Source organism: Salvelinus sp. IW2-2015, linkage group LG11 (assembly GCF_002910315.2).
Source record: "Salvelinus sp. IW2-2015 linkage group LG11, ASM291031v2, whole genome shotgun sequence".
NCBI classification, from domain to species: Eukaryota; Metazoa; Chordata; class Actinopteri; order Salmoniformes; family Salmonidae; genus Salvelinus; species Salvelinus sp. IW2-2015.
The window spans coordinates 919,380-932,060 of record NC_036851.1 but is presented as its reverse complement, the minus strand read 5'-3'; the positions used below and the strand labels follow the sequence as shown (position 1 = coordinate 932,060).

The window sequence follows — 12,681 nt, the reverse complement described above, 5'->3', positions numbered from 1 at the left end:
TTTTGGAAAAATGAGCTCGAATTTGTAGTTTTTTAAGTGGCTCCCATTTTGTCTGTAGTGTTTTCACACACGTGGATGAGAGCGCGTACTTTGTTGTTTATCTCCGGTAAAGACAATAACGATTCTCCGTCTTAAATTTGATCATTTATTTACGTATTAAGGTACCTGAGGTTTGATTATAAACATTGTTTGACTTGTTTGGAGAAGTTTATTGGTAACGTTTGGGATTCATTTTGTATGCATTTTGAAGGAGGGAAACCGGTGGATTATTGAATGAAGCGCGCCAGCTAAACTGAGTTTTTGGGGATATAAAGAAGGACTTTATCGAACAAAAGGACCATTTGTGATGTAGCTGGGACCTTTTGGAGTGCCAACAGAAGAAGATCTTCAAAGGTAAGGCATTTATTTTATTCCTATTTCTGACTTTTGTGGCGCACCTACCTGGTTGGAAAATGTTTTTAATGCTTTTGTGTGCTGAGCGCTGTCCTCAGATAATCGTATGGTGTGCTTTCGCCGTAAAGCCTTTTTGAAATCTGACACAGCGGCTGGATTAACAAGAAGTTACCCTTTTTTCTGATGTATGACACTTGTATTGTCATGAATGTTAAATATGACTATTTCTGAAATTTGAATTTCACGCTTTGCAATTTCACCAGATGTTGTCGAGGTGGGTCGCTAGCGCCACGTCTAGCCCAAAGAGGTTTTTAACATATGTAGCCTATGAAACAAGGTCCATGAAGTCAATAATATGCTTGTAACAGATGACATTCATATTCTGACTATCTCTGAAACTTACTTACAGTAGATAATACCTTTGACGATACAGTGGTAGCAATACATGGTTAAAACATCTACCGAAAAGACAGAAATGCCATCGGAGGCAGCGTTGCGGTCTATATTCAGAACCACACCCTGTAAAGCTTACAGACGATCTAATGTTAAATACTGTTGAAGTAATATGGCTACAGGTTCATCTGTCTCACCTAAAGCCCAGTCTTGTGAGAAGCTGCTATAGACCACCAAGTGCTAACAGTCAGTATCTGGATAATATGTGTGAAATGCTTGATAATGTATGTGATATCAACCGAGAAGTATATTTTATGGGTGCTTTAAATAGACTGGCTATCATCAAGCTGCCCACTCAGGAAAAAAACTTCAAACTGTAACCAGTGCCTGCAACCTGGATTAGGTTGTCAGTCACCCTACCAGGGTATTTACAAACGGCACAGGAATGAAATCAACATGTATTGATCACATCTCTACTAATGTTGCAGATATTTGCTTAAAAGCAGTATCCAGACCCATAGAATTTAGTGATCACAATATAGTAGCCATATCTAGGAAAACCAAAGTTCCAAAGGCTGGGCCTAGTGTGTAAGAGGTCATACAATAAGTTTTGTAGTGATTCGTATTTTGTTCTGTGTAATGAGGAGCAACCAGACGCTGCACTTGTGTCACGTTCCTGACCTATTTTTATGTTATTTTGATTATGTTTAGTTGGTCAGGGCGTGAGTTGGGGTGGGCATTGTATGTTGTGTGTGTTTTGTTTAGTCTATGGGTGTTGTATTGTGTATGGGATAGATAATTGTGAGGTTGTCTAGTTATGTCTATGGCTGCCTAGATTGGGTCTCAATCAGAGACAGCTGTCATTCATTTGTCTCTGATTGGGAGCCATATTTAAGGTAGCCATAGGCAGTAGGCTTTGGTGGGTAGTTGTCTTGTTTAACGTTTGTTGCTTGTCTGTGCACTTGCGTTATTTAGCTTCACGATCATTTGTTGTTTTGTTTGTTTGTATAGTGTTTTCGTTTCATGTTCATCTTCGTTCATTTAATTAAAAGAAGATGGCTTATTTTCCTCATGCTGCGTTTTGGTCCGAATCTCTTCCACACGATCGTGACAACTTGACACATTTATAAAACTACTTATTCCAGTTACTAATAACCACACACCCATTAAGAAAATTACTGTAAAACGGTTAAATCCCCTTGGATTGATGAGGACTTGAAAAATGGTATGGTTGAGAGGGATGAGGCAAAAGGTATGGCAATTAGGTCTGGCAGCTTAACTGATTGGCAACCATACTGCAAATTAAGAAATCATGTGACTAAACTAAATAAAAATAAACTACAATATGAAACAAAGATAAATCATATAAAGAATGATAGTAAAAAGCTTTGGGTCACCTTAAATTATTATTATTATTTTTTTTATCATATTGATGCTTTAAAAAAAATTACTAACGACATGCCACTAACTTTGAGTAAAGCCAGAGTTTCTATGTATGCGGATGACTCAGCACTATACACGTTAGCTACTACAGCGACTGAAATGTCTGCAACACTCAACAAAGAGCTGCAGTTAGTTTCAGAGTGGGTGGCAAGGAATAAGTTAGCCCTAAATATTTCTAAAACTAAAAGCATTGGAACAAAACACTCATTAAACCCTAAACCCTTTTGTTACAAATCAACATTTGGAGCAAAACACTCACTAAACCCTAAACCTCAACTAAATCGTGTAATAAATCATGTGGAAATTGAACAAGTTGAGATGACTAAACTGCTTGGAGTAACACTAGATTGTAAACTGTCATGGTCAAAACATATTGATGCAGTAGTAGCTAAGATGGGGAGATATCTGTCAATAATAAAGCGATGCTCTGCCTTCTTAACAAAACTATCAACAAGGTAGGTCCTACAGGATCTAGTTTTTAATTTTGCTGGACCTCAGGAAGAGTAGCTGCTGCTTTGGCAGCAGGAAGAAGGGAGGAAGAATCTTGCAGAGAAAAGGAAGCCTGTAAATATACAGCGGCTGGTCAGACTCCCACATATGGGAAAACCTATGACTTCGTTGAAGAAATAAATATAGAGGGAACTACTAGGCCATATACAGCATTCCTCACTGAGTTCCCTGAATTCCTTTCGGACTTCGTAGTCATGGCAGATCATTTTGATGACTTCAATATTCACATGAAAAAGTCCACAGACCCACTCCAAAAAGCTATTGGAGCCATCATCATCGGACAAAACCCACTGTCTCCAAATCTACACATTGCCACATTCAAACCCTGGATCTATTGTTGTCCCATGGAATAAATATTGTGGATCTAAATGTTTTTCCTCATAAACCTGGACCACCATTTTATTAATTTTGAAATCGTAACAAATAATCTGCTCTGACCCCCAACCAAGGAATATCAAAAGTTGCGCTATAAATTATTGGACAAGCCAAAGATTCCAAGACGGCCTTCCAGACTCCCTCCGCCTACCCAAGGACGTCGGAGTACAAACATCTGTCAACTTCTTATGGCTGCAGGTGCAGTATTGAGTAGCTTGGATGAAAGGTGCACAGAGGTGCCCAGAGTAAACGGCCTGCTACTCAGTCCCAGTTGCTAATATATGCATATTATTAGTATATTTGGATAGAAAACACTCTGAAGTTTCTAAAACTGTTTGAATGATGTCTGTGAGTATAACAGAACTCATAAACCTGAGAAAAGATTCAAAAAGGAAGTGGGAAATCTGAGGTTGGTCATTTTTCAACTCATTCACTATTGAAGATACAGTGGGATATGGGTCATGTTGCACTTCCTAAGGCTTCCACTAGATGTCAACAGTCTATAGAACCTTGTCTGATGCTTCTACTGTGAAGTGGATTGGGCCGAATGAGAGGAGAATGAGTCAGAGGTCTGGCAGAATGCTTTGAGCTTGTGACGCTCGTTCATGTGAGAGCGAGCTCTGTGCCATTTGCTTTTCTGAAGACAAAGGCATTCTCTGGTTGGAACATTATTGAAGATTTATGTTAAAAACATCCTAAAGATGGATTCTATACATCGTTTGACATGTTTCTACGGACTGTAACGGAACTTCTTGACATTTCGTCTGCTCCTAGTGAACTCGCTTCATGACTTTGGATTTGTTTACAAAACGCTCTAACAAAAGTAGCTATTTGGACATAAATGATGGACATTATCGAACAAAACAAACATTTATTGTGGATCTGGGATTCCTGGGAGTGCATTCTGATGAAGATCATCAAAGGTAAGTGAATGTTTACAATGTTATTTCTGACTTCTGTTGACTGCACAATATGGCGGATATCTTTTTGTCTTGATTGGGCTCTGAGTATTGCATGGTTTGCTTTTTCCGTAAAGCTTCTTTTTTTTTGGACCCGACACAGCGGTTGCATTAAGGAGAAGTGGATCTTAAATTCCATGTATAACACTTGTATCTTTGATCAATGTTTATTATGAGTATTTCTGGAAATTGATGTGGCTCTCTGCAAAATCACCGGATGTTTTTGGAACTACTGAACATAACGAGCCAATGTATACTGAGATTTTTTTATATAAATATGAACTTTACCGAAGAAAACATACATGTATTGTGTAACATGAAGTCCTATGAGTGTCATCTGATGAAGATCATCAAAGGGTAGTGATTCATTTTATCTCTATTTCTGCTTTTTGTGACTCCTGTTTTTGGCTGGAAAAATGGCTGTGTTTTTCTGTGATTTGGCAGTGACCTAACATAATCGTTTGTGGTGCTTTCGCTGTAAAGCCTTTTTGAAATCGGACACTGTGGTGGGATTAACAACAAGATTACCTTTAAAATGGCATAAGATAAGTGTATATTTGAGGAATTTGAATTATGAGATTTCTGTTGTTTGAATTTGGCGCCCTGCACTTTCACTGGCTGTTGTCATATCGATCCCGTTATCGATCCCCATATCGATCCCGCAGCCATAAGAAGTTAATTTAAAGGCATTCCAGGTGACGACCTCATGAAGCTGGTTGAGAGAATGCCAAGAGTGTGCAATGCTGTCATCAAGGCAAAAGGTGGCTATTTGAAGAATCTCAAATATAAAATATATTTTGATTTGTTTAACACTTTTTTGGTTACTACATGATTCCATATGTGTTATTTCATAGTTTTGATGTCTTCACTATAATTCTACAATGTAGAAAATAGTAAAATAAAGAAAATCCTTTGAATGAGTATGAGTTCTAAAACTTTTGACCGGTAGTGTAAATACAAAATTATGTGGAGTGATGTAAAGCTCGCCGCCATTGGACTCTGGAACAGGGGAAACACGTTCTCTGAAGTGATGAATCACGCTTCACCATCTGGCAGTCCGACTGACAAATCTGGGTTTGGCGGATGCCAGGAGAACGATACCTGCCCAAATTTATAGAGCCAACTATAACATTTGGTGGAGGAGGAATAATGGTCTGGGGCTGTTTTTCATGGTTTGGGCTAGGCCCCTTAGTTCCAGTGAAGGGAAATCACTACAGCATACAATGACATTCTAGACGTATCTGTGCTTCCAACTTTGTGGCAACAGTTTGGGGAAGGCCCTTCCCTGTTTCAGCATGACAATGCCCCTGTGCACAAAGCAAGGTCCATACAGAAATTGTTTGTTGAAATCTGTGTAGAAGAACTTGACTGGCCTGCACAGAGGCCTGACCTCAACTCCATCGAACACCTTTGGGATGAATTGGTACACCGACTGCGAGCCAGGTCTAATCGCCCAACATCAAGTGCCCGACCTCACTAACGTTCTTGTGGCTGAATGGAAGCAAGCAATGTTCCAACATCTAGTGGAAAGCCATCCCAGGAGAGTGGAGACAATTATAGCAGCACTGGGGGCACCAACTCTTTATTAATACCCATGATTTTGGAATGAGATGTTTGACGAGCAGGTGTCCACATACCTTTGGTCATGTAGTCTCTCTCTTCGATTTGGTGCTACCGTATATACCTACACGTAAACTATGATCACAAGACACATGCCTCCATATTGTCCCTAGAATTTCTAAGCAAACAGCTGGAGGCAGGGTTGTCTCCTGTAGAGCTACATTTTTTATGGAATGCTCTACCTATCCAGCTGAGATACGCAGACTCGGTCTCGACCTTTAAGTCTTTACCGAAGACTCATCTCTTCAGTAAGTCCTATGATTGAGTGTAGTCTAGTCCAGGGGTGCGAAGGTGAATGGCAAGTGACGAACCGCCCTTGCTGTCTCTGCCTGGCCGTCTCCCCTTTCCACTGGGATTCTCTGCCTCTGAACCTATTAAGGGGGCTGAGTCACTGGCTTACTAGTGCTCTTCCATGCCGTCCCTAGGAGGGATGTATCACGCCAGGTTTTCTTCACTATACACTATACTTGAGTGGGTTGAGTCACTGACGTGATCTTCCTGTCCGGTTTTGTGCCCCCTCGGGCTCGTGTGGTGGTGGAGAATTTCGTGGGCTATACTCAGCCTTGTCTCAGGGTAGTAAGTTGGTGGTCTGTTGATATCCTTTTAGTGGTGTGGAGGCTGTGCTTTGGCAAAGTGGGTGGGGTTATATCCTGCCTGGATGGCCCTATCCGGGGGGTATTGTCAAACTCTGTGTCTCAGCCTCCAGTATCTATGCTGCAATAGTCTATGTGCCGGTGGGCTAGGGTCAGTCTATTCTATTTGGTGAAATTGTCCCGTCTTATCTGGTGTCCTGTGTGAACTTAAGTATGCTCTTAATTCTCCCATTTCTCTCTCTTTCTCTCCCCTCCCAGAGGACCTGAGCATTGGGACCATGCCTCAGGACTGTCTGGCCTAATTACTCCTGGCTGTCCCCTTTGTGGCATCTGCTGATGTAAAAAGGGCTTTATAAATACATTTGTTTGAATTCGATTGAAAGAACCAATCCCACCCCTGCAAAGCCCTCGCTTCGACTCACTTCTTTCGTCAGGAGTTGTAGCCTCTTTAGGATCCTCTTGGTGTCTGTCAGTCTTTCCTTCACTGTACGTCTGGTCACCTTCCGCTTCACTCGCAGAGACTGCTTGGCTAGGACAATCTGAGGAAAGATATGTATATATTTACATAAAAAAAAGATAAAACAGTACAACATATAACATATAACATCATTACACCACTACATATCTACAATACAAAATGCATAATACCGCCATACAACAATATTACAATGTACGTGTGTGTAGAGTGCGTATGCATGTGTCTGTACCTGTGTGTGTCTCTTCATAGATACCATATCACAGGATAGAAACATAGTATCGATATAATCCGTGAGAATTGTGTTTGTAATGTGGATTGAGATAATAACGGATGAGATTAGTGGCTCATGGTTTTGCCTCACTCACAATGTTCTTCTTGATAAACTCCTTGCGGAATTTGTCCAGGTTGTTGCGCTTCGCCGGTGTCTTCCTATCTGAGTTGGCGTTGTACTGCCTTCAGGGCAGGGAGAGACATGGTCATTTTTATTATTAAATAGTTTTATTTATTTTACCTTTATTTTACCAGGTAAGCTGACTGAGAACACATTCTCATATAAAGCAACGACCTGGGGAATAGTTACAGGGGAGAGGAGGGGGGATGAATGAGCCAATTGTCAGCTGGGGATGATTGATAAACATTTAAAAGCATCATGGTAACCTACTGTAAGCAATTGACTAAAATGCTACAGGTTGTCCACTTGTTGTTTCCAAATGCTGAGAGGGTATTGTGGCAACTCACTTGCAACTCGTGACAAACTCCAAAAGCACCTCCCCTAAGCGCTCCTTGGCATTGCTCCTTGGTCTCTTTAGAAGTTTCTCCACCTCATCAATGCCATATTCCTAATGAAGAGGGAACAGCCCTCAACATCAGTATCTTTGCGGCTTCCAGGAAACCGATGGAGATCAGGTCACAAGTTAAGCACAGGTTACAGTATTTAGATCTGAGCACTTACCAGCCTATCAGCCATCTTGTGCAGCCAGTTGGCATAATGGTAACGGAAGCAGTGGTCCTCGAAATGGGTCCACAGAAACATACAAGGCTTCTCATGTGCCATCGGGACACAGCTATATGATCTGTAAATGTAAAAAAATAAAAAAATAAAAAATAAGAAATATATATATAAGATTTACACTGCCCTGGTATCTATCTGGAAGATGGCTGGGGTGCATCCATTGTTAGTTTGTCTGTTGATATTTTATCAGATGAATAAGACTTTGAGTTACCTGTCATACTCAGTAAACTGTGGTCTTCTCGGAGCAGTGATAGAACTGTCCTGTGACCCAGGGCTTGGAATATCCTCCCTCTCCAGTTCATCTTCTGATGATTCCAACAGAGACTGTCTCTCACTGCTTAGATCCTCTCTGCTCTGACTCTTCTTTGGATTCACTACCACCTCTGCTGCTTTACCGTAGTTCCCTGTTCACATCCAAAAATACACAACACACAGACTATATCTCAGTGAAAAGACCTTGACAAAATCCATGTTTGATAGAAAAACAATTATGGGCACTGAAAAGTGAACCTGTATTGCAACACTTCAAGGTGGATGTAACTGCACCACCAGGGGCAGATTTCAGTAATGTATTTCATTACATAGGTTATAGTTAGATGATTGCTAATTAACTTGGCACTAATCCCAGCAATGTCTAGTTTCTTATCTTGAAAAAGTGGGCAAAATGTCACAGTATTACCAATGGACAACTCAAAGGTCACTGGCTTGCTTCCAATGATGGGATCAATCATGGTCACTTCAAAGAGGGATGCGAACAGCAAAAATTCTTCCTTTTCTCCAAAGAAATTCTGTAAGACAAAATGAGACAAGTTGTCAAATACACCAGGCAGTCTTCTGTAACAAGAACACAAGAAGAGGGGTCTTAAGTACTCAAACTTAAACAATCAGGCACTAATAATGCAGCAAATGGTATGCCAGAGTGGGTTTATTATCGTGTTAGGTTTCTGGGGGATGTAGGCGGTGCTGACCTCAGGCAAGGGATGAATCTCCTCCACCTCCACAGTCACAGCCCCGGGTACCTCTGTACCTGCCTCCTCAGACTCCTCTGCAGGCCCCCCAGAGCCTGGTGCTGCTACACATCACACCAACAACAACAAATCACCAAAGCTTGCAGAACAACCCATCCCTTCCTATGCTTAGCCTTTAACTGATGGCACCGCACTATACCATAAAACAACATCACACAGACCAACTAACAACATACTAAACTGCAATCAAAAATACAACAACCATTGTAACTTGTACAATAACTGTTTGCTACCTTCTTGCTTCTTTTCCTTGGACTTCCGGCTTTTCTTCTTGAGGGAGAGCTTGCCAAGGGCGCTCCTGGCACCGGCTGTGGCCTTGCTGTTCTCCCCGGCAGCAGTGTTGGGGGAGGAGTAGACCTCCACACTGAGAGACAGCAGCATGCGGCCCCGGTAGAAGATGCCCTCGCTCAGACCTTCGTTCAGAACCTGGTGGATGTCGCCCAGGGCAGAGTTCTGAGGGGAGCCGTACAGGTTGATCCAGGACGGGCCAAAGGTGGGGTTGAACCCTGGAGAGGATGGAAAGGATGAACACAGGGAGACATTTTACATTTACATTTAAGTCATTTAGCAGACGCTCTTATCCAGAGCGACTTACAAATTGGTGCATTCACCTTATGATATCCAGTGGAACAACCACTTTACAATAGTGCATCTAACTCTTTTAAGGGGGGGGGGTTAGAAGGATTACTTTATCCTATCCTAGGTATTCCTTAAAGAGGTGGGGTTTCAGGTGTCTCCGAACACACCAGAGAGAGGGGAATGATAATGTCATTACTGAGAGATACAGTATAATTGACAGATGGATGTTTACATCAAATTTGTAATAGACAGGACCAAAGACGGTAACACCTCCTACAAATACCATCTCCATCATGCATTATAAGTGCATTAATGTTATGAGCTATGCATAATGCAATATAATACACAGCATAATAATTCCGTTATGTAATTTTATCATACAGCATTATGAACAGGCAAAATTTTGCCTAATTAACATTGTGATACATATTTGTTGAGGAAGAGGGTGGAATGTGAATATATCCCTTGATTATAATTTTTATAAGGCATTATGACAGTACATATTGTATTATACATGGGTGGAAATGGGGGGGGGGGGGCGGGTTCTGGGAGTGAAATCCCAGGGAGAACCCTGGGAAATCCTTTTGACATGCAAAAAGAAATGGGAATTCTACATTGAATTCAATTAGTGAAATAATTTTGATTCGTAAGAATTGGTTCCCAGAGTATTTTTTTTCTCCATTTCCACCCCTGATTATACATCTTTATCCGCAGTTATAAACAACCGTGTTGTGCATGCATAGCATTATGCAGATTAGAATATAAATGTGCATTATAAAGAAGTTATTATAAGGTAAGTGTTACTTAAGACAATTCCTATATTTTTATAGTAAATCCCTTCCCCCAAGAAAAACCTTTATCATTCTGTCGATAGTAGCTTTGGACCGCAACATGGATCTTGACAGGACATTGGGCTTAGATGTATCATAGTTGTGCGAAGCTCCAGTGCCTGGCGTCTGAAATCAATACAGACCTAAAGTATACCGTTTCACCCCAAAAATGTTTCCTGTCAACAAAGGCATATTCATAATCTCCAAGAACAATACTTACCACCAGGCAACATGTTCAACTCTGACTCATTAGATACATTTAGATTATATAAATCGTATCAAAACATGCTTAGTACTGTTAGAAAGGTAAGAACCATGGGATTCTGATACAGGTGTCACCCACAACTTGACTATTACAGAGCCAGAGCAACAGCATGCAAAGAAAAGCTATTTATTATTAATTTTTTTTACATTTTTGTCACCATGTTGGGGAATTTTTTGTTGTTGAAAGTCTAGGTTTTAAATAAAATATCTCACTAACTTAGGGTGACCACATTTAAAATACCCAAATGGGGGACAACATGATGATATTGTGGGACATTCGTGGGCCAGTGTATCCAACATGAATAATTTTTAGAAGCAGCACTCCCCCCGTTGGAAGATGCATAAAACGCATACATATATTGCAACGTCTGCCTATGCCCAAACATAGTAAAAAAATATATTTAAAATAATAAGACATCCTCAAACCCCAAATAAGGCATACCTAATTTCAAAATGATAATTCTTCACGTTTTGCTGTGAAACATCCAAGCTACATCTGCATGCCAATCATTTGATCTCAATCATTTTTATGGGAATATGCATTTAGATCTTCTTGGAATTACTGTTTTGTAAGCCAATTAGAGCAGATGGCGTTAACAAACTATATAGCCTTTATGTATTTTGTTTAAATTAAAGCACATTCTGCCTAGTGGGGCACACTGCTGAGTTTTGGACGCATGCAAATAATTTCTGGACTATACGGCTAACCATCCTAAAATATAATTAGAAACGAGGTGGTGTTTTTGATGTAACAGTAAGGCTATGCTATTATATCTGATTCTGTTATGTAGAACACTCATAATCATTATGTGATCTTCCAAGACATTGATTCAGCTTTGATCTAACTTTACTAAATGAGCACCATTGTGAGGGTGCAGTGCGCTCCAGGAGCATCACACCCCTGTTCCTGCTGCACCAAACAAGCTAATTGATGAGCACCAAGTACTACTATTTTGCCTTGCACAAAATTTGGTGATACAGAAACGAGAGACAGCGTGTGGCTGTTTTATGAAAATCTGGGAATATTTAGCCAAGGAAATATTTCTGGTTGGTCTCAGGGAATGTAAAACAGTTAGGAATGGAGACGTTCGAAATGGGATTGAGTAAAGCAGCAGCAAATATGTTGAATGAGCAACTAATGAGCATGGAGAGCCTCACAAGTTTGACAAAATTAACTTGTCTTTCAGTCTAAAATGTACTTACTTTAGTAGCTCTTAGTCAGAAGTAACTGTCCTCTCCAAATTTTGCTGGAATTTCAACCTGGACTCAGGGTTAGGTAACATAGTAAACCAAATGTAGTAACCAAAAAAGTGTTAAAACAAATCAAAATATATGATATATTTGAGATTCGTCAAAGTAGCCACCCTTTGTTTTGATGACAGCTTTGCACACTCTTGGCATTTTCTCAACCAGCTTCATGAGGAAGCCGGAATGCATTTCGATTTACAGGTGTGCCTTGTTAATTTGTGGAATTCCTTTCCTTAATGCGTTAGAGCCAATCAGTTGTGTTGTGACCAGGTAGGGGTGGTATACAGATGATAGTCCTATTTGGTAAAACACCAAGTCCATATTATGGCAAGAACAGCTCAAATATGCAAAGAGAAACGACAGTCCATCATTACTTTAACACATAAAGGTCAGTCAATACGGAAAATTTCAAGAACTTTGTGCAGTTTAAAAAAACGTAAAACGCTATGAAGAAACTGTCTCTGGGAAGTCCCAGAGTTACTTCTGCTGCAGAGGATAAGTTCATTAGAGTTAACTGCACCTCAGACTGCAGTCAAAATAAATGCCTCACAGAGTTCAAGTAACAGACACATCTCAACATCAACTGTTCAGAGACTGCGTGAAGCAGGCCTTCATGGTCAAATTGCTGCAAAGAAACAACTAATAAAGGACACCAATAAGAAGAAGAGACTTGCTTGGGCCACGAGCAATGGACATTAGACCGGTGGAAATCTGTCCTTTGGTCTGATGATTCTAAATTTGAGGATTTTGGTTCCAACCGCCGCGTCTTTGTGAGACGCAGAGTAGATGAACAGATGATCTCCGCATGTGTAGTTCCCACCGTGAGGCATGGAGGAGGAGGTGTGAAGGTTTAGGGGTGCTTTGCTGAGGACACTGTGTGTGATTTATTTATAATTCAAGACACACTTAACCAGCATGGCTACCACAGCATTCTGCAGCGATACGCCATCCCATCT

At 40.6% G+C, this 12,681-nt stretch overlaps 1 protein-coding gene across 1 annotated transcript in view; it reads right to left on the bottom strand.

Annotated features, from left to right (window-relative positions):
* The window catches only part of fer1l4 (fer-1 like family member 4), a 109,002-nt gene that overhangs the window by 64,025 nt on the left and 32,296 nt on the right, over nucleotides 1–12,681 (bottom strand). The window contains exons 15-22 of the mRNA XM_023995786.2: nucleotides 9,038–9,310; nucleotides 8,745–8,848; nucleotides 8,456–8,564; nucleotides 7,988–8,180; nucleotides 7,717–7,837; nucleotides 7,503–7,603; nucleotides 7,130–7,217; nucleotides 6,709–6,825 (exon numbers count right to left, since the gene is read on the bottom strand). Coding sequence (XP_023851554.1) covers nucleotides 6,709–6,825; nucleotides 7,130–7,217; nucleotides 7,503–7,603; nucleotides 7,717–7,837; nucleotides 7,988–8,180; nucleotides 8,456–8,564; nucleotides 8,745–8,848; nucleotides 9,038–9,310 — 1,106 coding nt within the window. The remainder of the gene's footprint in view (nucleotides 1–6,708; nucleotides 6,826–7,129; nucleotides 7,218–7,502; nucleotides 7,604–7,716; nucleotides 7,838–7,987; nucleotides 8,181–8,455; nucleotides 8,565–8,744; nucleotides 8,849–9,037; nucleotides 9,311–12,681) is intronic.